The sequence below is a fragment of the Convolutriloba macropyga genome, unplaced genomic scaffold (genome assembly GCF_964194025.1).
Source record: "Convolutriloba macropyga unplaced genomic scaffold, txConMacr16.3 SCAFFOLD_2815, whole genome shotgun sequence".
NCBI lineage: Eukaryota > Metazoa > Xenacoelomorpha > Acoela > Convolutidae > Convolutriloba > Convolutriloba macropyga.
In genome coordinates, this window is record NW_027449130.1 from 1 (window position 1) to 27,914 (window position 27,914).

The 27,914-nt window shown below is 34.8% G+C and overlaps 1 protein-coding gene across 1 annotated transcript; it reads right to left on the reverse strand.

Annotated features, from left to right (window-relative positions):
* Nucleotides 1–21: 21 nt before the first annotated feature.
* On the reverse strand, nt 22–27,579 carry LOC142354808 (uncharacterized). The gene is made up of 2 exons (XM_075407179.1): nt 26,705–27,579; nt 22–1,355 (listed from the first exon to the last, which is right to left on the reverse strand). Exons 1-2 carry the CDS (start codon nt 27,577–27,579, stop codon nt 191–193), a joined length of 2,040 nt encoding a protein of 679 aa, XP_075263294.1. The 3' UTR covers nt 22–190.
* Between the last annotated feature and the right edge of the window lie 335 nt (nt 27,580–27,914).

The following is a 27,914-nucleotide window of genomic DNA, read 5'->3' on the forward strand; positions in this document are numbered from 1 at the left end:
AGTTTTTTCTGAAAATTTGGCGGTTTCCAGCGTATTCACTACAAATTTTCAAAATTTCATCGCCATTTTGTGCACAGTGAAGTATGGTTTTTGCGCTTACGTTTTCAAAAGGTTTTGATTCTCAAGTTTTTGCGCATTTTAGCGAAATTCTTATATTTTTTTAGAAATTTTCTTGACCCGGGTGATGGTTTTAGGATCCAATGTATATATTTATAAAAAATTTGCCGGTGTTCTCGAAATAAAGTTCCTCAACACACTGTCTGCTCTGTGCTTTGGTTGAGCAAGGAGCTACAAAGATGAAAGACCAGGGAAGCTTGTTATCCGTGAGTTTCTTTATTATCGATTCTAGGGCATATGTTTCTGTACGGCACGTTTGTGCTTCCGAAATAATTTCACTAATTGTCGCTCTGTAGTAGTAAATCAAGTGCATCTCATGTTCTACATCGCTTTCTGGGGTTATTATTCCCCAAATAGCGAGGTCTTTTGGCGACTTAAGTTTTCGAGAAAGAATGGAAGCTCTCCTCTGATGGAAATCTCCAACTTTCTTCATCGAAGTCCAATTACTGTTGCTTTCCATCACATACACAAACCATGTAGAATTATGATACGCTTTTGTCAAAAACTTACAAAGCAGTTCTGCTATTTCTGAGTTTTCTAGTCCTCTCTTCGTCAGTTCATTGAAAATATTGTCGGTGGCGTTTGTCCAAGCCTTTCTATCCTGCAAGACTTCTTTCTCGATCTCTTTCGTTGTTCTTTTTCCTTTTCTAAGCCTTTCTTTTATCTCGTCATTCAAGAGTTGGTTGATCTCATTCTGCTGCTTCGCTCTACGGTTCATCATGTCATTGAGATGGGCAATTTTAGCCGCGTCTAATGAATTCAGCACTTTCAGGTCTTTGTTGATTTTTTTGTAGTTGTTATCGTACTGCTCCTTTTTAGCCTTTTTAGCTGCTAAACTTCTCGTCTTTTTTTGCAATTTATCTTCTTGAGAGGTTGTTGCCGGGTTATTTTGGCGTACTTTCAGTGTTTGGACATTTTTGTTCTTTTGTGCTTCGATAACTTTTTCGAGGATAAGAATTCTTCTCTCTGCCTTTTCGGATTTCTCCCTCATTTCGTCTCTTTCGTTTTCAGCTGCGGCTATTCTTTTTTCAAGATCATCCGAATCTATGATATTGGTTTTGCCTTGCTTCCTTAAGTCATCCCAAAACTTATCCTGCATAACATTTATTTCTTCCAGTAGCTTTTTGTCCCGCTCTTTGTACTCCATTTTGAACTCATCGAGCTCTTGTTGAACTTTTCGAGTGTTCGGTCCGGACTCTTTTCTTAGTTCCTCTCTGATGTTTTGTAGAAATTGATGCCTAAAAGAGAATCAGAAGTTAGAAAAAGTTTTTGTAGTCGGTTATCATTGAACTGTTGTGTGGAATTTTCTCTCTGTTATTATCTCAACATAGTGAGAAAAGTTCAATATATGCGAATTTGTTTAAATCTAACATCAATCAGTACTTATTGCAATATTTTTTGCAATAAAAATCAGTGAAACTGTTGGCCGTTTACAAAAGCTCATGTTTATGTTTTGATAACTTTTTTATTGATCTCTCATTTTTAGATAAGTCCCCAGAACCGATGATACCAAATTGTAAAGATACGACTTACTCTCAATCGACAGTAGTATCTGCAGCCTACCAAAAAGACAGAATAATGCACTGCGAATTTTGCTCTGATCAGGTTTTGTTAGTTCGTACGCGATAGCTTGAGTAAAATGGTTGAGAATAATAATTGGAGTTCTCGATTTAACTCTAAACGCCATTTAAGTAAAAATCGTACTTTCTGAAATTCAGCTAAAAACTTGGGCTCAAATTCTTCCGCATTGTTTAGATAAATAGCAGTAGCAATTGTCAAAGGCACTATTTGCTCAAATTGATACCGTATTGCTGGGAATATGCGTGGTGATAATTGAGGCCTCAAGAAGAGTTTGAGTACAGTTTTGTATATTAACGTTAGTTTTTCTATGAAATATTTACTTCTTTGATTACTTTACAGGTGTTTCAATTCAGCTTTTGGATAATAACGCCACTTTTTTCAGTAAAAACTCCCTTTTGTGGAGACAATGCTTTGATTGGCTAGAGTTCCCTTCATATAAAAAGTGAAAAGTCACACAGCATCATTTGCTCTGTCTCCCCTCAAAACATCATCATCTCTGTTCATCAACTACAGTATAATTTTGAGTTCATCTCTCCCTCTTCATTTCACATCCAGAAGTGCAAATTACAGTTCAGGGTATCAGCCGGCTTTAGTACATTTCCTTCACAGAGGACACTGCTCGGATAAGCTTCAGAGACTTGTTGAATGCGCTTTTTGAGTCTGTTGTCACCCTGCCTATTACAGTTTGGCACATAATAGAGAATCAGATAAAGCAATTAAAGATGTAATGTCAAGGACAAGTTCCAATCAGCAAGAATCAGTTTGGAACTCACTCAATGGGGCACCAAGTTCTGTGATCAATTGTCATCACTATCCCCTATTTGCTGTGCCTAGTTCTGACACAAATATGTGGCTCGGAGCATTGAATTTACTTTTCTATGGGAAAAAGGACTGCTACACAACGTCTGGTTCAATAAACACCAGACAAGACAAGCATCGAGTTGGAAAACAACCTTTTCTAGATTTTAGCAAACTTTGGCAACAGTGAACACACAGAATTGAGTAACGACACCAGATCGTTCTCACTCAAGATATGGAAAACTTAGATACAGCGCAGTATTATGGAACAAGTTATATGTTGACTACTCCCTCTATGTCAACTGCATCCATACCTCAATATGAAATCCTATATTTTGCAGAGGACGCTTCAAACACAACTACCACCTGTTTTCGACCTATAGAACCTACAGCAATAATTGAAGCAGCGAAATTGTTTGGGAAAGAGATTCAACATTCGCCGGATTACGTTGTGCGAACTCTTCTTGAGTAACATATAAGTTGTAATTTTTATACTTGTTTTCTACGAAAGAACTTTGTGATATATTTCTACCTCTCTTTTGATTCATTTTACTTGAAAAACTTCAATCGTTTTTACATGCAAGCTTTTAAGCTTTTGACTGATAGTTACTGCAATATTTACAGCTATCTTTCAACAACTAGTGATAATTACATTGATCTTTTGAAATTTAGTAAGAAATTGTGCAAAAAAATTGGTTCAAAATTTATTTTCAACATACAGAAATAGACTCAAAATTTCTCCTTTAAAAAATGTTAAGTATTTCCTTTTTCGCGCTAAATCATATCGTTTAACGAGAAAAAGTGGTAATTTTTTGAAATTTAGAATACTCCCTTTTCAAATGTTTTGATTTTTAAAAGTGTTTTCTTGGATCAAAGTTTGATAATTAGGAGAAATGACTGAAAAAATTTTCTTTTTGTTTTGTAAAAGTTTTATTGTTCAAAATAACAGTTTATTAGAAGAAAATGATTTCAAATTTGATTTTTAACAAGAACATTTTATTCGAATTTTGACTTTTAACAAAGACAGAAATCAGAATAATGTGGTATTTGGTAAAGTGTGGACAAAAACATAGTTATGAGTTGCAACAGATTATTTGGAAATGAGTAGATATGGTTTATACTGTCTAACTGATAACGAAATGAACAATACTTCTCAGTAAATTTGGGGTAAAATTTGACAATTTTTTGCTGCCATAGTGTATAGGGAGAATAGAATATAGTCTGCATAAGGAAAAAATGTATGGTGAAATAGTTTTCTATATATAGATATTACAAATTAAGATCGCAATCAACCCTACTTAATCACTTTCGAAAAGATAAGATTCAGGAAACAACCCGCTAAAAGAACTTGTTATTACAATTGTTCCAAACATTTCAAGCATTGTTTTGCTTTTATGCAACACAGACGAGCTAAACAGCAGAATCCATGCAAAGTTCTGAAAAAAATTGCAAATCTGAAGATCTCTGAAGAGAATATATAATACGGAAACGTCTGATTGCAACGTCATTTACTGTGCTTTATATGGGTGTAAACAAAAACATTAAATTAAAAGAGACTTTTAGTTTTTGAGAGCAACTTGCTTCATAGATAATTCATTAATACTGTTTTAAAGTCTCAACTGAAGTTATAGAAACGTCTCTCGACGAATTGATATCAAATTCAAATGCGTTTTCTAGCATTCAACAGTGCAGATTTCAATAAATGTTGTGTAATTTTATAATGGGTTTTGTAATCTTAATATAAATGTTTTGTTTATTTTTTTTAATCTGAAAATGAGTTGGAATATTGGTCTAAAATATTTTCTGAGTCGGGAATCAAGTTAAAAAAGTATTTCACCTCAGACTTCATAATAGCTAAAATAGTCTTCATAAACATTTCATATTTTTGACCATGGATCCAATTTTTCTGAACTTGAACGAGTTATTCATAATGGGCTTCGACGTACCACTTTAAAACTTCAATCTGATAAACCAGAAATTTTTATTTCAAAACACCGTTGGACTGGAGTTCAATAAAAATTTTTGACATGCACTGAAATAAAAAAGGAAGAAAAAAGATAAATAAGAGAACACGTTCTTGACCTTCTTTTTATGTAGAGACTTTCGAAAAGACCATTATCACATCGGACAAATAAGAAATTTTAAGGACCTTGTCACAATTTTAAACAATTTCATTTCTATCTCGCCAATGTTTCTCAACAAAGAAAAACGAGAAAAAAATTGCTTCCAGGCAGCACGCAAAATTGGGCAGAACTTCTTCCCATGGAGGACTGATTGGATACGGTAGTTCAAATCCGGACTTTCCAGCAAGATCAAAAGTATTCCGTTCACATGAATTTTTACACGATTCTGCTGGAGCCGCACAATCAGCAATAAACAATGTACCTGGTTATTGATAGATGTAACCTCAAAACCTCATGCCTCTTAGGTCACATTAGTTGTCTAGCCTTTGCATCTATATAAAAAATTGTCATCCATGTCTTTGCGAAAACTAGACAGTTGATCGTTTTTCAAAAACTTGTTCTAGAAGAAAAATGCGTTGCACTGCACTCGTTATTGAAAGTTTAGAGGGAAGAATTGTTAAAAATTTGGGACTTTTTTAAGGACAGGACGGTACTTGGATACATTTTTCTCCCACCTAAAGACTACAAACCAATTTTTCAGGTAAAATGTATCACAAAAAAATGCACGGCTTAAATTGGAAAAATTGAAAGCGGGATTATTCTGAGTTGTGTTCCGGTATTCATTAACATTGCTCACAATTTATTTTGCAAAAAGACCTGATAAGTGAGACTCAGAAAAATTTCAAAAGAAAAGTGTTAAATTTTATCAACAAAATTGTGTAAGGATGCGGAGTATCTTGATGATCATAGCTTCTAAGCTATTAAAAAACAATGATGCTGACTGGGATTGCAGAAACTACCCGTATTGACACAAGAAGACTCTTTATTTTGGCAGAAAACAGACGCTTACGGGATGTGGGCTATAAATTATTTTTGATGACAATTAAAAGTTATAAGTTTGTATTCTTGATTGTAATTTAATTTTTTTTGTTTTTTTCTTCTCGCAAAAACAGTTGTATCAAAAAAATGAAAATAAGACAACTAAGAATAAGCTACAAACATTGTGTGCGCAAATATTACTACATACAATTCTTCTTACTGGGATTTTTCATTTTTTTGTCTTTTTTAAACTTTGATGCCTTTTTCACTAATTCTTATAATAAAGCAGTTTTTTGGATGTTTTACTTTCATTCATACTTTTCTTAGTAATTACAATTCTGTTTTTTTATTCCCCAATTCAGTTTGATAGACGATTCTTTTAACCTTGTGAACAATATAACCTAAAAATGACTGACCACAGTCATAGGGGTCTCAAAAAATGTAATTTTTTCTTTAATGACAATATCAACAACAATATCAGTCATGAAAATGTTTTGGACAGATGTGTAACCAACATTAGTAGTTCTTATGCTCCACTTTTTTTGTCATACAGCTGATTTTAGCTTGTTTTTACATAAAAAATAGTTTGTTTGAGACATTTGAGGCGAAAAAAATTTTGGATTCTCATTTTGTTGAGTACAGTTGGAAATATTTTACCATCTCAAAAAAATGAACAGCAAAATACAAACGAAAAAACGATTTTTTATTTCACTTGTTGGACCAAGTGGATCAGAGAAACTTTATCTCGTCCTATGTATTCTTTTATTAATACTGTCAATCTTTTTACAGATTAATGTCTCAAAATATAAACAATAATGAGTTCGTTCAAGTTGTGGATTTCGGGTTGGTTCACAAATTAGCTAACAATTGAACGAAGTATATACCCGTTTTTGACGACTCTTTCATTACGATTTCTAGTTCCCCTCCCTACAATCCGAGTAGGAAGAGAAATTGAGCTAAGGAACACTAATATCGTTTTATTCAAATCATCTATAGACGTCATCAAAATACACAATCAGTCAACAGTTGGAATTGGGATTTCACCTCAAAAATTGGTACGACAATAAATTCAGTTCCCTGTTGTCATTTAGTTGTTGACTTCCTCTGAAAACAGTGGACTCTCTAATAATTGTACTAACATTGGTTCAACGACACCAGTATTGAATCTGCCTCGAAGCAGGCTACAATTTACATATGTGAACGATGAGCACACAACGTCTCTCTGAACTCTGATTGCGTTCAAGAACTTATCCCACAGCTTTAAAAAAACGTTCCTCGAAAATTGTCCCAATAGATTTTACCCAATTTCTAAACGGGTTCATAGTAAATATTATAAGAGGAGAGCTACGAGAAATTCGAAAACAAGCTATTACAAAATTTAGAGCACAAATTCATCTGTTTATCTAGTCTCAATAAAAGAAGATTCTGATCTCGAATAAGGGGATCACTCTTATATCAATATTAAGTGCGTCCGTAATTAATTGTGTCTCTTGAAAGGGAGTAGTTTGCTTCGATTCCCCAACAACTTTTTGAGCAGAGATACATGTTTTTGCCTGAATAGGGACAAAGCTGACAAAAAACGGGATTTGATTCCAAAAAATGTAGAAATCATTTAGAGGTTTTTAACGCTAAACCAAAGTCTTCCATCAACGAATAATTTATCAATGAAAACTTAAACTCACCAACTCCTAAGCTTGCACCAATTGACTCTATGTTCTTAGACGGAAGAGAAACAAATTTTGCCATTGTCCAAATTTAATACATCCTGAAAAGGGAAAACCGTTGAAAGTCAGGATTCACAATCCTTGTCCCAACTGGTCCAAATCCACAGAAACTTATAAGCAAAGATTAAAAAAAGCAAAGACGGAGGAAGCTGGATAACTTTCCAAGTCACAAAGAGCTAAGATACAGAGGGAAGCAAAAGCTGCATATTGTTCAGTTCAAAACCTTCAGAAAACTAGTAGAAACTAAAAGAAAGTAAATGATTTTTTATCCAGAAACATTTCTAACACCAAATTCTGAGAGCAATTGGACTTTTCAAAAGATTACTTGTTTTTGCAAAACATATCAATAATAAATGGTGTCTCGATTTGGCTTTCATGTATAAATTGGCCGAATTTAATAAAGTCATGGAATATAGATTGGTATGTGTTGACGTCTTTTCAAGTCTGGTCCGATTTCAACTAATGAAATCGAAACAATCTTCTGATGCTGTAGGTAATCTTTCAAAAATGTTGAGGAAAACACCCAACCCGATAGAGTGTGGGTAGATCGAGGTACTGAGTTTGGGCGAGAACTCAAAACATTTTGCAAGAGCGAACCCATCAAAATCTACTCTGCAAAAATGAAACAATGGCTAATGTAGCAGACAGAGAAATGAGCTCCTTCAAAATAACGTTTATCGCTACACTGCGGACAATTATGATATGATAAATAATTCAGCAAAATGGATATTTTTTTAACACTTTGAACACAAGAGTTAACAGATCTGTATGTAAATCTCCCAAAATTGTTTAAAATTAAGATTTTTTGTCTTTTTTTAACAAAAACCCTGGAAAAACCTCAAAAAAACAAGTTTTTAAATTGAAGACATTGTTTGAAACTCGCAATAACGAAAACCCACTTGAAAAAGGTTGCAAGTCACAATTCAGTATTGGAATTTTCCAAACTGTTAAAATTGAAACTTTGAATCCACCAACCGATAGTATTTTTGGAGAGCAAGGTGATGAAATCCAAGGCAAAATTTATGAACATAAGCTTGCAAAGTGTATCCTTTTTGTGATGAATTCATTCACTGTAGAGTTGGTCTATAAAAGTTTCATTTGATTGTCACCTAATTGAAACTTTTACATTTTTTCTTTCAGAACAAATAAATCTGGAAAAAGAATGAGAGGTTGCAGTAACAGAAGTGTCTTGTCCTCCTTTGTACCAAAAATTCACGGACGGAAATTTCTCCTATCTAGATGACGCAAGTCCAGATACAAAACCGACAGAGTATTACCCACTTGCGATTACAAGCTCGTTTACAATGTCTATTACGAGTTCGATATCCCCGAGCTCTGATACTGTGACCTTGAGCTCTATCACTAGGCCTATTACAAAATCTATATCCCTCTGGCTCTGGTATTGTAAAGGAAAAGAGCAGAAAATATCAATAATGTGAAAAGTATGAAAAAAGTTACGCGTTAACAAAATTACGTTTCCGCTAACAGTCTTCATGGTTCCCTTGTGGTTCTTGAGCTACAGAACACCGATAATCAAATCACCGAAAGGATTCTTAAAATATTACACAATCAGTCAACAATTGGAATTGGGATCTCAACTCAAAACTAGTCAAGACAGCAAATCCAGTTCCCTATGGTCATTCACTCGTTCACTTGCTCTGAAAACAGTGGACTCTCTAATATATTGTACTAACAGTGGTTCAACGACACCAGTATTGTATCTGCCTCGAAGCAGAATACAATTTACACACAGCGTCTCTTTGTACTCTGATCACGTTCAAGAAAATTTCCCAGAGCTTTAAAATAATTTTCCTCAAAAAAATTTCATCCAATTTCTAAATGAGTTCATGGTAGATATTATAAGAAAAAAGATATTAGAAACTCAAAAACAAGTTTTTACAATAATTGGAGCATAAATTCAACTGTTTATTCTAAAAAGAGCTAATCTCAGTAAAAGAAGGCTCTAATCTTTGAAAAAAGGTATCACTCTTATATCAGAATTTCCTCAGCCAACCATTAAATGAGTTTTTTGAATTGGAGTAGTTTGTTTTGGTTCCTGAACAATTTTTTGTGCAGAAATTCATGTTATCACCTAAATAGGGACAAAGCAGACAAAAAACGGAATTTTATTCTAAAAAATGTACAAAACGTTTAAAGAAAAGTTAACGCTAAAAGAAAGTCTTCCAGCAACGCATCTTTTATCAATAAAAATTTAAACTCATCTCGCCCTAAGCTTGCCCTATCTGACTCCTTGTTGGTAGATGGAGGAATAAGAAAGCTTGCCTTTGTCGAGTTTCTATACATTATGAAGAGGGAAAACGTTGAATGTCCGGATATCTATTCTACAACTCTTGACGCAACTGGTCTTAATCCAAATTAACTTATAAACATAGATTAAAAAGCAAAGACCGAGTAAGCTGGATACCTTTCCAAGACACAAGGGGCTTAGATACAGAGGTTGTACAGGGAAGGAAAAGCTGCATATTGTTCAGTTCCGAACCCTCAGAGAGCTAGTGGAAATTTAAAGAAGGTTACTGATTTTTCATAAAAAACAAATTCCTACACCAAACTCGACAAGCAATGGGACATTTCAAAAGAGTACGTGCTTCTGCATAACCTACCAAAAATAATTGGTGTCTCGAGCTGGTTTTCATGGATAAATTGTCCCAATTCAAAAAAGTTCTGAAATATACATTGGTATGTGTGACGTCTTTTCAAGCCGGGTCCATTTTCAACCAAGGAAACCTAAACATTTTTCTGATGCTGTAGCTGTTTTTTCAAAAATGTTGAGGAAAACACTCAACCCGATAGTGTGTGGGTTGACAAAGGGACTGAGTTTTGGCGAGAATTCAAAATTTTTGCCGGAGTAAACCCGTCAAAATCTAATCTACATGAAATGAAACAAAGGCTACTGTAGCAGACAGAGAAAGAAAATTTCGAAAAAAAACGTGTATCGCTACACTGCGGACAATTGTGATCAAAACGTCACAAAATTGATATTTTGTTAACACTTTGAACCCAAGAGTTAACAGAACTGTAGGTTAATCTCCCAAAAACGTTAAAAATTCAGATTTTTTGTCATTTTTTAAAGCAAAAACCCTAATAAAATTGTTCAAAATAGTTTTAAAATTGGAAACAATGTTCCTAATATTTATGGAGTGCGAGGTGATGAAATCTCAGCCAAATTCTTTAGAGCAACAGCTTCCAAAGTGCGTCGTTTAGAGATGAATTCTTTAACTGTAGAATTGTTATCAAAAGCTTCTTATGATTGTCACCCAAATAAAACATTGAGTACTTTTACATATTTTATTCTGGAACTAACAAAACTGGAAAGAGAATGGGAGGTTGCAGTAACAGGTCTGTTACAAGGGCTATATCAACGAGCTCTGATAATGTCTCCCCGATTTCCATCACAAGGCCTGTTACAAACTCTTTGTCCCTCGGGCTCCGATATTAAAAAAAGCGAAAAGAACAGAAAAGATCAAAAACGTGAAAAGTATGAAAAAACACCAATCAAGTTACGCATTGACAAAATTACACAGCGAATTTTTTTGAGTCTTTCAAATGAGAAGTCTTTTCTTGTAATTTATAAAACAAATCTTTGTCATGTCTTTGGATGCGAAGACGGCTGTTTATGGGATAAGTGTTTCCATGAGATATGTTCACTTGCGTAAACAAAATCTTGCTTAGATTTTTTTGACACATTTCCGGAAGTGTATCCCTTTACTTCACTACAGAAGTAGAAATAGTATCTACCTTGATAAGAAAGATATCAACCAACAAATCAAAGTTGCGTTACAACAGATTGTTTGACGATTTTGTGAAAAAGGTCAAGCATCGAAAAAATGTATGGGCATGTCTGTTACATATGATGAGTTATATTGTGTAATTCACGCCAACAACTTGTTGCACTCACTCTTCTCGAATCTTCTGTGAACTCAACTCTTCTGTGGCGTTTATTTGAACAATCAACAGGTGCACTATTCGAATGGTTTCTAAGGACACTACGCTTTTATTTCCAATGAATGGAACGCTTCAACATGAAGTAATATAAAGTTTTTTGGCTTGTCATGGATACCAATTTTAAGAGAGTGCCTAGCCATTATGAGAAAAATCCGTTTATAGATTCAGAGGAAGACTTTTTGCTGGAAAAATAACCACTTACTACGAAAACTTACTGCCTCTAAATACAAAAGTTAGACTTTAGTTGATTCGATCCACACAAAATTTCTAAACTATTTCCCGTTTAGTTTCACAATCTTCACGATTCCCTTAGTGTTCTTGACAATTCCTTATTTAAACTACGTGCTGTTTTTCACGAAGTGCATCTCTAGACAATCAATCAAGAAAATTTCCCAGAGCTTTAAAATAATTTTCCTCAAAAAGATTTCATCCAATTTCTAAATGAGTTCATGATAGATATTATAAGAAAAAAGCTATTAGAAACTCAAAAACAAGTTTTTACAATATTTCGAGCATAAATTCAACTGTTTATTCTAAAAATAGCTAATCTCAGTAAAAGAAGGCTCTAATCTTGAAAAAAGGTATCACTCTTATATCAGAATTTCCTCAGCCAACCATTAAAAGAGCTTTTTGAATTGGAGTAGTTTGTTTTGGTTCCTGAACAACTTTTTGTGCAGAAACTCATGTTATCACCTAAATAGGGAAAAAGCAGACAAAAAACGGGATTTTATTCTAAAAAATGTACAAAACGTTTAGGGAAAAGTTAACGCTAAAAGAAAGTCTTCCAGCAACGCATCTTTTATCAAAAAAATTTTAAACTCATCTCGCCCTAAGCTTGCCCTATCTGACTCCTTGTTGTTAGATGGAGGAGGCATAAACCTTGCCTTTGTCGAGTTTCTATACATTCTGAAGAGGGAAAACGTTGAATGTCCGGATATCTATTCTACAATTCTTGACGCAACTGGTCTTAATCCAAATTACCAAATTACCTTATAAACATAGATTAAAAAGCAAAGACCGAGTAAGCTGGATACCTTTCCAAGACACAAGGGGCTTAGATACAGAGGTTGTACAGGGAAGGAAAAGCTGCATATTGTTCAGTTCCGTACCCTCAGAGAGCTAGTGGAATTTCAAAGAAGGTTACTGATTTTTCATAAAAAACAAATTCCTACACCAAACTCGACAACCAATGGGACATTTCAAAAGAGTACGTGCTTCTGCATAACCTACCAAAAATAATTGGTGTCTCGAGCTGGTTTTCATGGATAAATTGTCCCAATTCAAAAAAGTTCTGAAATATACATTGGTATGTGTGACGTCTTTTCAAGCCGGGTCCATTTTCAACAAATGAAACCTAAACATTTTTCTGATGCTGTAGCTGCTTTTTCAAAAATGTTGAGGAAAACACTCAACTCGATAGTGTGTGGGTTGATAAAGGGACTGAGTTTTGGCGAGAATTCAAAATTTTTGCCAGAGCAAACCCGTCAAAATCTAATCTACATGAAATGAAACAAAGGCTACTGTAGCAGACAGAGAAAGAGAATTTCGAAAAAAAACGTGTATCGCTACACTGCGGACAATTGTGATCAAAACGTCACAAAATTGATATTTTGTTAACACTTTGAACCCAAGAGTTAACAGAACTGTAGGTTAATCTCCCAAAAACGTTAAAAATTCAGATTTTTTGTCATTTTTTAAAGCAAAAACCCTAATAAAAGTGTTCAAAAAAGCTTTAAAATTCGAGACAATGTTCCTAACATTTATGGAGTGCAAGGTGATGAAATCGCAGCCAAATTCTTATGAAGAACAGCTTCCAAAGTGCATCGTTTAGAGATGAATTCTTTCACTGTAGAATTGTTTTCAAAAGCTTCTAATGATTGTCACCCAAATAAAACATTGAGTACTTTTACATATTTTCTTCCGGAACAAACAAATCTGGAAAGAGAATGGGAGGTTGCAGTAACAGGTCTATTACAAGGGCTATATCAACGAGCTCTGATAATGTCTCCTCGATTTCCTTCGCAAGGCCTGTTACAAACTCTTTGTCCCTCGGGCTCCGATATTAAAAAAACGAAAAGAACAGAAAAGATCAAAAACGTGGAAAGTATGAAAAACCGCCAATCAAGTTACGCATTGACAAAATTACACAGCGATTTTTTTTGAGTATTTCCAAAGAGAAGTCTTTTTTGTAATTTTTAGAACAAATCTTTTTCATGTCTTCGGAGGCGAAGACGGCTGTTTATGGGATAAGTGTTTTCATGAGATATGTTCACTTGGGTAAACAAAATCTTGCTTAGATTTTTTTGACACATTTCCGGAAGTGTATCTCTTTACTTCACTACATGAAAACGGCATCGAATTTAATTTTAAAAATGATAGAAATAGTAAATTAGTATCTACCTTGATAAGAAAGATATCCGCCAACAAATCAAAGTTGTGTTACAACAGAAAGTTTGACGACTTTATGAAAGTCAAGCATAGAAAAAATGCATGGGCATGTCGGTTACATATGATGAGTCATATTGTCTAGCTCACGTCAACAACTTGTTGCACTCACTCTTCTCGAATCTTCTGTGACCTCAACTCTTCTGTGGAGTTTATTTGAACAGTCAACAGGTGCACTATTTGAATGGTTTCTACGGACACGAGGATTTTATTTCCAATGAATGGAACGCTTCAACATGAAATAATATAAAGTTTTTTATCTTGTCATGGATACCAAATTTAGAAGAATGCCTAGCCATTATGAGAAAAATCCGTTTTTAGATTCAGAGGAAGACCTTTTGCTGGAAAAGGTAACCACTTACTACGAAAACTTACTGCTTCTAAATACAAAAGTTAGACTTTAGTTGATTCGATCCACACAAAATTTCTAAACTATTTCCCGTTTAGTTTCACAATCTTCACGATTCTCTTAAGGTTCTTGACTATTCCTTGTTTAAGCCACGTGCTGTTTTTCACGAAGTGCTTCTCTAGACAAATTCCAATTAACTCATCAACCGGCCAGTTACATTTTTATGGAAACAGTTTTTTGTTTTGGTTCCTGAACAACTTTTTGTGCAGAAACTCATGTTATCACCTAAATAGGGAAAAAGCAGACAAAAAACGGGATTTTATTCTAAAAAATGTACAAAACGTTTAGGGAAAAGTTAACGCTAAAAGAAAGTCTTCCAGCAACGCATCTTTTATCAAAAAAATTTTAAACTCATCTCGCCCTAAGCTTGCCCTATCTGACTCCTTGTTGTTAGATGGAGGAGGCAGAAACCTTGCCTTTGTCGAGTTTCTATACATTCTGAAGAGGGAAAACGTTGAATGTCCGGATATCTATTCTACAATTCTTGACGCAACTGGTCTTAATCCAAATTACCAAATTACCTTATAAACATAGATTAAAAAGCAAAGACCGAGTAAGCTGGATACCTTTCCAAGACACAAGGGGCTTAGATACAGAGGTTGTACAGGGAAGGAAAAGCTGCATATTGTTCAGTTCCGTACCCTCAGAGAGCTAGTGGAATTTCAAAGAAGGTTACTGATTTTTCATAAAAAACAAATTCCTACACCAAACTCGACAACCAATGGGACATTTCAAAAGAGTACGTGCTTCTGCATAACCTACCAAAAATAATTGGTGTCTCGAGCTGGTTTTCATGGATAAATTGTCCCAATTCAAAAAAGTTCTGAAATATACATTGGTATGTGTGACGTCTTTTCAAGCCGGGTCCATTTTCAACAAATGAAACCTAAACATTTTTCTGATGCTGTAGCTGCTTTTTCAAAAATGTTGAGGAAAACACTCAACTCGATAGTGTGTGGGTTGATAAAGGGACTGAGTTTTGATTCAAAATTTTTGCCAGAGCAAACCCGTCAAAATCTAATCTACATGAAATGAAACAAAGGCTACTGTAGCAGACAGAGAAAGAGAATTTCGAAAAAAAACGTGTATCGCTACACTGCGGACAATTGTGATCAAAACGTCACAAAATTGATATTTTGTTAACACTTTGAACCCAAGAGTTAACAGAACTGTAGGTTAATCTCCCAAAAACGTTAAAAATTCAGATTTTTTGTCATTTTTTAAAGCAAAAACCCTAATAAAAGTGTTCAAAAAAGCTTTAAAATTCGAGACAATGTTCCTAACATTTATGGAGTGCAAGGTGATGAAATCGCAGCCAAATTCTTATGAAGAACAGCTTCCAAAGTGCATCGTTTAGAGATGAATTCTTTCACTGTAGAATTGTTTTCAAAAGCTTCTAATGATTGTCACCCAAATAAAACATTGAGTACTTTTACATATTTTCTTCCGGAACAAACAAATCTGGAAAGAGAATGGGAGGTTGCAGTAACAGGTCTATTACAATGGCTATATCAACGAGCTCTGATAATGTCTCCTCGATTTCCTTCGCAAGGCCTGTTACAAACTCTTTGTCCCTCGGGCTCCGATATTAAAAAAACGAAAAGAACAGAAAAGATCAAAAACGTGGAAAGTATGAAAAACCGCCAATCAAGTTACGCATTGACAAAATTACACAGCGATTTTTTTTGAGTATTTCCAATGAGAAGTCTTTTTTGTAATTTTTAGAACAAATCTTTTTCATGTCTTCGGAGGCGAAGACGGCTGTTTATGGGATAAGTGTTTTCATGAGATATGTTCACTTGGGTAAACAAAATCTTGCTTAGATTTTTTTGACACATTTCCGGAAGTGTATCTCTTTACTTCACTACATGAAAACGGCATCGAATTTAATTTTAAAAATGATAGAAATAGTAAATTAGTATCTACCTTGATAAGAAAGATATCCGCCAACAAATCAAAGTTGTGTTACAACAGAAAGTTTGACGACTTTATGAAAGTCAAGCATAGAAAAAATGCATGGGCATGTCGGTTACATATGATGAGTCATATTGTCTAGCTCACGTCAACAACTTGTTGCACTCACTCTTCTCGAATCTTCTGTGACCTCAACTCTTCTGTGGAGTTTATTTGAACAGTCAACAGGTGCACTATTTGAATGGTTTCTACGGACACGAGGATTTTATTTCCAATGAATGGAACGCTTCAACATGAAATAATATAAAGTTTTTTATCTTGTCATGGATACCAAATTTAGAAGAATGCCTAGCCATTATGAGAAAAATCCGTTTTTAGATTCAGAGGAAGACCTTTTGCTGGAAAAGGTAACCACTTACTACGAAAACTTACTGCTTCTAAATACAAAAGTTAGACTTCAGTTGATTCGATCCATACAAAATTTCTAAACTATTTCCCGTTTAGTTTCACAATCTTCACGATTCTCTTATGGTTCTTGACTATTCCTTGTTTAAGCCACGTGCTGTTTTTCACGAAGTGCTTCTCTAGACAAATTCCAATTAACTCATCAACCGGCCAGTTACATTTTTATGGAAACAGTTGCACGTACGTTTATCATTCCTTCAATACAGAACAAGTTTATTCAGGGAGATGTTTTTAACAAAGCTCCAATCAGAAGAAGAGCTATTACGATAAACACAAATTGGCATTTGCATGAAAATGTCAAGAAAATCTTTTCCGTTACCAGAAATTTGAGTTGCGAAAAACATTGAATCGTCCGCAGAGGTAGGGCTGTAGTATCAGTTGATAAAACTAATGACTTTAAAGCATACGTAACAACAATGAAAGCAATGAGTTTCAACAATGAAAATCTTGTGTTACAAAATCATTTCTTTCAGAACCAATACGTACTTGTTTACGTACTCACCTCGCTTTAAGATGCTGGAGAAAATCTTAATTATCCTGAACTCTGCGTTGGAAGTATTCAATTGGAAGCGAATTTTTATACATTCTGTTTTTATACATTCTGAAGAGGGAAAGTATTCTGAAGAGGGAAAACGTTGAATGTCCGGATATCTAATACACAATTCTTGACGCAACTTGTCTTAATCCACATTAACTTACAGACAAAGATTAAAAAAACAAAGACCGAGGAAGCTGGATACCTTTCCAAGGCATAAGGAGCTGAGATACAGAGGTTGCACTTGGAAGGAAAAGCTGCATATCATTCAGTTTGAAACCTTGAGAGAGCTAGTGGTATGTCAAAGAAGGTTACTGATTTTTCAAACAAAACAAACTCCTACACCAATTTCGACAAGCAATTGGACATTTCAAAAGATTACGTGCTTTTTCATAACCTATCAAACATTATTGGTGTCTCGTAGTGGCTTTCATGGATAAATTGTCCAAATTCAAAAAGGTTGTGAAATATATATTGGTATGCGTTGACGTCTTTTCAAGCCGGGTCCGTTTTCAACCAATGAAATCTAAACATTTCTCTGATGCTTTAGCTGTTCTTTCAATATTGTTGAAGAAAACACTCAACCCGACAGTGGTACTGAGTTTGGGCGAGAATTCAAAATTTTTGCCAGAGTAAACCCATCAGAATCATAACTACATGAACTGAAACAAAGGCTATTGTAGCAGACAGTGAAATGAGATTTTCGAAAAACAACGTTTATCGCTACACCGCGAGCAATTGTGATAAAAACGTCAAAAGATGATATATTTTTTAACACTTTGAACGCAAAATTTAACAGATCTATAGGTAAATCTCACAAAAACGTTAAAAATTCAGACTTTTTTGTCATTTTTAGAACAATAAACATAAGAAAACAGTTAAAAAAACAAGCTTTAAAATTGAAGCCAATATTCCAAACTCCAAAAAGGTGTCACACTTTGCAAGTCACAATTCACATTTGGAATTTTCCAAACTGTTAAAACTGCAACTTTGAATACACCAACTGATAACCTTTTTGGAGAGCAAGGTGATGAAATCCCAGCCAAATTTTATGAATAGCAGCTTGCAAAGTGCATCGTTTAGAGATGAGTTCTTTCATTGTAGATTTATTATCAAAAGCTTCTATTGGTTGTCACCCAAACGAAACATTGAGTACTTTTACATATTTTCTTCCGGAGCAAACAAATCTGGAAAGAGAATGGGAGGTTGCAGTAACAGGTCTGTTACAAGGGCTATATCAACGAGCTCTGATAATGTCTCCTCGATTTCCATCGCAAGGCCTGTTACAAACTCTTTGTCCCTCGGGCTCCGATATTAAAAAAAACGAAAAAAACAGAAAAGATCAAAAACGTGAAAAGTATGAAAAACCGCCAATCAAGTTACGCATTGACAAAATTACACAGCGATTTTTTTGAGTCTTTCCAATGAGAAGTCTTTTTTGTAATTTTTAAAACAAATCTTTGTCATGTCTTTGGATGCGAAGACGGCTGTTTATGGGATAAGTGTTTCCATGAGATATGTTCACTTGCGTAAACAAAATCTTGCTTAGATTTTTTTGACACATTTCCGGAAGTGTATCCCTTTACTTCACTACAGAAGTAGAAATAGTATCTACCTTGATAAGAAAGATATCAACCAACAAATCAAAGTTGCGTTACAACAGATTGTTTGACGACTTTGTGAAAAAAGTCAAGCATCGAAAAAATGTATGGGCATGTCTGTTACATATGATGAGTTATATTGTGTAATTCACGCCAACAACTTGTTGCACTCACTCTTCTCGAATCTTCTGTGAACTCAACTCTTCTGTGGCGTTTATTTGAACAATCAACAGGTGCACTATTCGAATGGTTTCTAAGGACACAAGGCTTTTATTTCCAATGAATTAAACGCTTCAACATGAAATAATATAAGGTTTTTTGGCTTGTCATGGATGCCAAATTTAGAAAAAAGCCTAGCGCTTATCAGAAAAATCTGTTTATAGATTCAGAGGAAGACCTTTTGCTGGAAAAGGTAACCACTTACTACGAAAACTTTCTGCTTGAAAACTTCCTGCTTCTAAATACAAAAGTTAGACTTTAGTTCATTCGATCCAGACAAATTTTCTAAATGATTTCCCGTTTCCCTTCACAATTTTCACGGTTCCCTTGATGTTCTTGACTTTTTCTTATTCAAACCACGTGCTGTTTTTATGAAGTGTATCTCTAGACAATCAAATTGCAATTAACTCGTCAACCGGCCCATTACATTTTTATGAAAACATTTGCACGTATATTTATCATTCCTTTACTCCAGAACGAGTTTATTCAGGAAGATGTTTTTAACAAAGCATCAATCAGAAGAGGAGCTATTACGATGAACACAAATCCGGTATTCACATGTCATTTTCAAGCAAATCCTTTCCGTTACCAGAAATTTGTGTTGCAAAAAACTTTGAATCGTCCGCTGAGGTAGAGCTGTAGTATCAATTGATAAAACTAATGACTTTAGAGCATACGTAACAACAATGAAAGCAATAAATGTCAACGATGAAAATCCTCTGTTACCAAATCATTTCTTTCAGAACCAATACGTACTTGTTTACGACCTCACCTCGCTTTAAGATGCTGGAGAAAATCTTAATTATACTGAACTCTGCGTTCGAAGTATTCGATTGGAAGCGTTTTTGCGACCGTCGAGAAACGTGACAATTAATTATTGCAGAAAGAACGTGCACTGCTGGAAGTGATCAGTTTGGAACGGTTGCTAAAAATATCTTTTTTCAACAAATATTTATGGTTTTTAATCTATACTGCTTTTCTACATTGGAACATTTTGAGGTTTCATGCTTTCTTCAAACAAATATCCTTCTCTAAATCAAAAAAGAACCAATTACTTAATGAATGTTTACTTAGGTAGCCTAACTTCCCAAAAAATTTTTGTCTTGAATCCTTTTTATTATTTTCCATCTAGTTTTTATAACTTTTGTTGCTGTTATTCCAGCCCACAGAAACAAACAATTGACGAAATCATAAAATCAAAAGTTGTCAAAAGAACGAAAGTTTCCAACTTGATTGTTCTGTCCGAAATCTTTTTAGAAACGGTGCTGAGGAGATAGGGAAAAAGAAGTTTGCCAAGAATAATATCTCAATTCGTGACATTATTGAACCATTTCAAAGCTCAATTTCCGGTATATTGGATATTTTCTAGCAGATTTTATTCCAAGTCTATCCAAATTCAACTTTTGCTAATATCAACACTTCTCCGAGCAGTGAAGCTGGTGAACATTGGACAATGATTGCTTGGATTAACAGAAACTACTACGCGGAATCTTTAGCATGGTCAGTTACAGAGTACAAAATGAAAAGTAGGACAAAACGATACAGAATACTCCGAAAAATGCGGATTTGTGCGGAGCCCATAACACCATTTATGCTGCTTTCTAACTATTAAGTTTTTACAAATAATCTTGAACAAGCTTCGAGATGCGCATGTGTTGAATTCCTTTAATAGTTTTATGTAAATTTGGTTAATGTGTTATACACTACCCAAATTAATTAGCTGTCCAAGTTGTTCACTTTATCGGGCTTTATTAACAAACTCCACTAATTGTGCATAGGGTTTCATTTTTTTTTAATTTTCTATATATTGCTAATGCTCCAGTGACTTTTTTACTGCTATTTTATACTGCTTCTGTAACTTTGTACTGTTTTCATTCAAAAAATTTGACGTTTTTATTTAAATTTATGGGCCCAAATAGACTTAAGCAATAGCAATACGTGAAAGCCATTTACTGCGTTAATACATAGGTACTTCTTACAAAAATCGAAGAACAGAAACCATACCTAGTCTTAACACATAGAACCATCTTTTTACCCGAGCACCTTAATCAAGCGTCTTCTACTTGAAAGGTGGTGGAAGGTTCAAACATTGATCTCTTTTTCACACTGTCACTTGTAAACCAGTTATTCACATAAAATAGACTTTATATACAGCTGTTACACACTATGTGTAAAACCTAATCCAGAAACAAGAATTCGGCTATACTTAAATCTAATACATGGGAGCTATACCTAATCTTAATACATGGGAACTATACCTAATCATAATACATGGGAGCTATATCCAATCATAATTCATGGCAGCTAATCCTAATCATAATACACAGGAGCTATAACTAATATTAATACATGGGAGCTAATCTTAATTCATGAGAGCTTAATGCATTTAGTCGGGTATCTGAATACATGTAGTCGCCCCTAGACTCTATACCCTACCTTAATAGATGGAGGACGACTCAAATCGGCAAAAATACGCTATACCCTATCTTAGTACTTGCGGATCGTCACCTGGTTGGCTCACCTGGGGGTAGTTGGCTCACTCTATTATTACTAAATTGCATGCTTTTTTTTTATTTTTCCGATCTTTTTATTGACTATTGTAACACAAAGAGTGACATACTCACAATATAACTTTTCCTAATTTTTTAAGTGCTATTCTCTCCAGTTCAAATGGCGAAAAATTTATAAAAACGATTTTTGTTGGGTCTTTTTGAAGTTCTGTGGGTTTAATAGCTGAAAAAATGGGGTTAGTCACAGATCAAAGTGGTCTAATTGTAATTAGAGAATCGAGGAGCAGTTCAAATTAGTCTTATGGGTTATAATAGAGTCCTAGACAGAACCACAATTGCAATAGAATTATGTTTTCACCGCGCATTGGTCTATATTTTGCAAAATCAGTTGCCCTACAAAGTCAAATTTTGCTGACTCAATAATTTTCCCTCTCGCACTAACAAACCGTACCGAACTGCAGGTGTTTATCTGTATAGTGGGCAACTCTAAATGCAAGTCTCCAATTTTATATTTTGCTCGTTTTCCCGCTTGAAATTTGCTCCTTTAAAGCGTGTTTTAATGGCGCAAAAGAGAGTTATGGCTTTCAAATGTCATATAGTGGGGCAGAAAGGAGATCAAATGTCTAGTGAGCCGGGAGATCGTGAGTTCGATCCCCGTACGAAACTTATTTTTGCACTTTGGCCCAAGTCTTAGCATTCCCGGGCTGACCACCATAAATCAATCTCAGATACCATATCAAAGACCATACAAAAAACACAACAAGGTCTCAAATGACGTTTTTTGGATCGCATATTAAGCAAAAAGTGACAGAATTTGATTTTCTTTTGAATAAAAAAAATTTTAAGGGGACTTAGATTCCATATCCAAGACCATAGAAACCTATGGCCCATAGAAGACCATACACATAAATTTTTTTCTTGGTAAAAAGAGCTTGGAATACTGCAGAAAATCAGACTGAAGGGAAGCGACAGTAATCAGTGTATGATTCAGTAATGATGGGGAATTGCATTTATACTGGCCCAGTACTTCGAGTTAGGTGCAAAAAATCCACTTATGGCTCATATCTAACTCAAATTTTGTGCACTGCGCTGGTTGGGAGCCAGTGTCCACGTGGCAGGACACTAGATCCTTTGGCAGAAAAAGATTGATATTCCAACATATACATATAATTTACTACACAAAATCTAAAAGCTTTTTATTTAAAAATTGACTGTCTGATTTGAAGACCACCTACGGAGAAAACATTTTTAAATTCCCAAATTTGCTGCAGTTTGCCTGTCTTGTTTTTTTAGTTTGGGAAAGTAGACGGCACTAATAACGTTTTTAATTTTTAGTTGAGTTACATCGAGCGGATCTGTTCTTTTATCACGCTTTAGTTCTGAGACAAATTTAAAATTTTTGGGCATCGTTTTGACATCTTAATGATGTTATTGACTGAAATTTTTGTCTATACTAGATAATTCCTGTTCCATTTATAAAAGGCTTCCTTCCAGCAGCATTTCGACGTTTGAAAATCACGAAAGTGGACGGACTGGGATATAACAGTGAAATAAATTAAATTACACCCTTCTGACAAAATAAACACCAATTCCATTAAGATGGAGGGAAGAAATTTGGTCCTTGTTGGAGAAATCCCTCAATGATCAGCTTGAAGATTCGACCTTCAAAAACTGTGCAGAGTTATGTAAATTATGAAGGTTGAAAAGAATCTTTATCAAATTTCTGAAAATGTTTGTCTCTCAGGACTCCACAATATTTGAGATGACATCTTTCATTGCCAAATAAAATTGCCTGGGTTATCAAGCAGATATAAAATAACAATCAAAAATTTCGATTTCATTTTCAGTTCGACCGACAATGAGCAATTATCCGTGTCGAAATTTCACCCATAAAAGATGTAAGATCAGATGGGAAATCAGGGTCATTTTTTAGCAAATTCCCAATACCCCGCATACCCCCATAGACCTTTACCCCCCCCCCCTACTCTTACATCAGTTTCGTTTTGAGAGTAATCAGAGGGTTTATTTCGACACGGGTATTGTAGAAATGAATTATCTAACTTAGGCTATCCTAGGAAACATAGAAGGTTACAGCAAAAAAACGAAAAAAAAATCTCATGTTAATTCTCAGATGTTTTTTGATTTGAATTAGAGTAAAAACTATTGTCTAAGTTGTTTGGAATTTATAAGCGGTTTATTCAACAAATGTTGATTTGGATAAGTAAAGGCAGTTCTGCCTCAACTGAGCATAAATGAAAACATTAACGATTCCTAGAAGCCTCAGCTGAATTAAAGGCTAATTATTCAACAGGAGACAAACGCCTTTAACCAGGTAATATTTCGTAGCTTATCCAAATGATTAGGTTGGAAACGAAAAATGTCATTGCTAACATTTTTTTTGCGGAATATATTTACCGCTTGATTGTTCTATAGTTTAAGATTTTTTTTGAACATATTTTTCACCTGCCGTCCCTCCTTACTGTTTGTCAGACAGATTGCCTAGACCTATATTCAATATTCAGCGGATTATGATATAATTTTCTTCGTAATTGTAATTCTTTTTAATTGTGATTTTGCCAGGGAAGAAGGTCATTCAAAGAATTAAGTCACATAGAAGGCTAGATTTGAGATAAGAAAACCTAACAATTATGCCTGAAAATTTTTGAAAATTAGAGCGTGAGGCTCACATCACTTTATCTGAAATTTGAATTCTAAAGAACCGCACAGTGGTATCTGAGCCCCATATCTTGTTATTCAAAATCAGACTCAATTTACTCGTTCTCATTTAACCTGCTAGTTTTCTGACCTGTGTTTTTCTTCAGTTCCATTTTTTAAGTGCTCAGGATTGATCTTTCTTCTCACTTTATACTCAGAAACTGAATAAAGACTAGGAAAAACTGCGGACACCTCTTTGAGAATGCACTTTGTTTGATTCTAGCTTGATTTGGTCAGGGATGAAATCTCTGGTAACATCACATTAAATTCGAATAGAGTCATCGGATCAATCGAGTACTGCTTCTTTAATATGAATTTGATTTGGCTGTTATAGTCAGTCCCATAAAGTTGCAACGCTATCGAACGTTTCAAAGGTCAAAGTTCACATTAGAACATGTAGAGATCAGCATTCCGTTGTTCATTTGCATGTCAAAAGTTTTTCGAACGTTCGATTGCGTTGCAACTTTATGGGACTTACTAAAGCATTTGTTTTAATGCACAGTAAATCAATTAAGTACGCCATGTTAGGCAGTCAAAAGGCAACACAGGCGGCAGTATGAATAATTAATGAATTTTTTTAAAGTATTAACCGGCCGCGCTCCTTGAGATGGACCAATTCGAAGACACTCTCAGAGAAAATCTGGCGAGCTTTGTTTAGACAGGTAGTTTTGACGAAATAACGAAGACAGATTGAAACACTGTTTGCACGAACCGTAAATCCGTGATGGGCAACGGCTCAGTGTTCTGTTCGGGTGGATAATTTCTCTTTTTGACGGGTTATGGATGTAAAACGACCGTATTTTAAGCTTCACCTTCACTGATAGTTTAATTATATTGCTTGTTCAATTAAATATGTAATGAATAGTGAACTTGGTTTAATTTTCATTTGTTATATATAGTCAATCAATTAGATTCTTTGAGATTATACGGTGTATTTGTCGAAACCAGATGCAGAGGGCGCATTTCGTAAGATTTCCCCATACCTTTTTCAGTAGCTGTTGCACTCTACTATTGCATTCTACTATTTCGTAGTAGAATGCAATAGCTTTAGCATGAATGTCCTAGGATTTGACAAAAGGCCTGAGTAACCTGTTTTTCCTTTTTAAGGGTATACATCAGGTTTGTCAACTTTGTCGACAAATATTTAGTTTTTTTCTTTTGTCGGTTCTGAAATTGGATAATAACTCATTCCAGGTTTTCTGGTTCTTCATTGTTGACTGCTGGGAATTGAGTAAATTCAAATGATTAACGAAGTTTAAGAATTTTGTGTACAGTTCGAGGGGCGTGGAAACTCATCATTAAGTGTGTCCATATTTGAAACGCTAATTTGTTAGTTCCTTTTTCTATTCAACAATTGATTTAAAAATGCTTCTAAATGCAAAGGACTTCACTACTCATTCCTATCAGTCCTTGATAGATATAATTGGATAACGTCTCACCAAAAAATAGAGAAGTCCGGGCACGGCCATCCAAAAAGCGAATTTGTAACCATTTTTTTTAAAAAAAAAACCCATTCAAGTACGATTATGGTTCTTTTTTCTGGCATTATAGACAGTTCTGACGTTTTGAACAATTTGTTATTGAATTGAAACTAATTTTGAACTATTGATGTCAAGTTATTTGACCGAGAAATGTCAACCTCTATGCACAAAGTCAATCAGCGCCAAGGTGAAACGTAATTGAACTGGCCAGTAAGAGGGTTCCAAAAATGCGGTGGACAAAAATGTGGACAAAAAGGTGGAAAAAAACGCGACCGGAAAGGCGTTCTACTTGAAGTTGAACATCCATACAACAAAGAATGACAATGATGATGACCGATGGAGTACTGCGGCAATGGTAAGTACGAATGGAGAGGTTGAAACTGCGAACGGAGCAACGCAAACTGACATACAAAATTGGCGTTCATACAAACTCAGTTCTATATAAAGTAAATACGGTCAGGTGCATGAATCATTGGATACCGTCATGTCGGGACAAAGTGTTCGAATTAGAGGTCAAAAGGAGCAGACTGCAAACATAATTTTGTCTCAGAGGTGCGGTCAAGAATGGCAATGAAGATGGCAAATTAGCTGCGGAAACTATAGAACTTCATTAACACCAGATGAACACGTGTGAGCACTTTGAAATTCTCCGTTTCGGACGTCATTTTGTTTCTGCTCTTTTGGCTTATTATGGTTATAAGGAATTGCTTAGTAATAAAACAAATCAAAATAGATGAAGCAGAGGTCGAAATTCTAATTTAAGCTATCTTAAGAATAAAGAAATTACTTTATTTTAGCTTATTTATTTTAGTTTAGAGTAAAAGTGGCTCAGAATCGTGTTGTCTGAACTTGAAGCAATGTAGAATGGCTATTTAAGTTAGAACGTTAGAACTTTAAAATTGGTTTAATCGGTAAAAAAATGGTCTCAATATGTGTCGGCAGTTCTGTCTGAAAAGATACCTAAATTTGATATCTTTTAGTTTTGACAGTGATTTCTTTCCTTCATGCTAGGAGAACAGAGAATCAGTATCTAGATTTTGCATGCATGGATGTAATTTACCTAAAAGGCATATGCACCTTATTGAGATATAATATTTTTACAATATAAGGAAATTGAGAAAACTCTTTTATATATCATTAAAGGAAACTCCAAGCTATATGATGTTAACGTAAGATAATTAGAAGCCAATTTCTTAAGTTAAATCCGTAATTCCGATATCCTAAAAATACTTATTCGATCTTGCTAGTGGTAAATAATTAAGTAAAGAACTTCTTTCTTACTCACATTTGTTCTTTTTCTTTCTGGAATTCGTCTCTGTATTGTTTGAGAAAAGCCTTCACATTCGCCTCATTTTTGTGCCCTTTGAAAGTCTGGTCGAATTGCTTCACACTAAGAGAGGGAGCTTTGTCTAAACACTGCCAAAGTTTCTTCATTGAATCTACAAAAAAATTTTCTTCTCCCGGATCTGTTTGAGTTCTCAAAGCGTCTATGATCACAAATGGTATCTTCTTCTTGATTTTCGGAAACTCCAATTTGATTTTACCCACATACAATTCGCCCAACAGGTTGTCAGTGCGTCCGTAGTTTAACTCTCTCTTTTTCCGTGATATAGGGTCCATTGAGATATGTGAGAAAACTACAATGGCATTTTTCCAGAAGTGCTCGCCAAACATTCCTTCAAGAATTCGCAACATTCCGATAACAGCTCCACCAAACCTCTTCTCCGTACCATTTATCGCTATAACGAATAAGTTAATGAAGTCGCATTTCTTCTGCAGTGTTCCGACCAAACCGGAGATTATTTTGGCATCTGAAATTTTATCTGAGTCAGAGTTAAAACCTTCAGTATCGATAATACTGATTGGTTTTCCACGATCTCCATTGAAGAACACATTGGCCAATTGGGTGTAACCAGTTTTGGGATCAACTCCCGAAGACACTGGAAAATTGTCTGATTTTGGATCGTCCCCAGCAAGAACATTGCATAGTGTACTTTTTCCAGCGCCCCCATTTCCAATTACCAGAATTTTCTTGCGACCGTTACGCTTCAAGCTTTGCTGCTTGTGCTCAGGGTCACTTGTAGATAATTGCGCCTTTTGAACTGAAAAAGAAACAATCGTGAAGTGAGATCCGACAGAACAAAGTTCTTCATTTCTCATGAGCAGGTTAAATGTTAAAACTTCAGGCGTAGAGATATTTCTACTTATTGACATTGAACAGAGTTGATTTTCACCAAGTAGGCTTTCTTTCTAAAAAACCGACTCCAAACATTAAATTCTTTTAATGATGAGAGTACTAGTTGGACAGCTACACCAATTAACACGTTCTCGAAGACCATTCGAGTTTGTTTAAGTTGAAAAAAATATATTTCTCCATAACTTGTAAGGCTTAGTCTTATGTCATTAGCTGCAAAAAGCTGATCATCAATTAAATTTTAACAAGTCTTGTATTCAGAGAAATCTTTGCCCAAAACCGCTATTGGTTACACTAACGA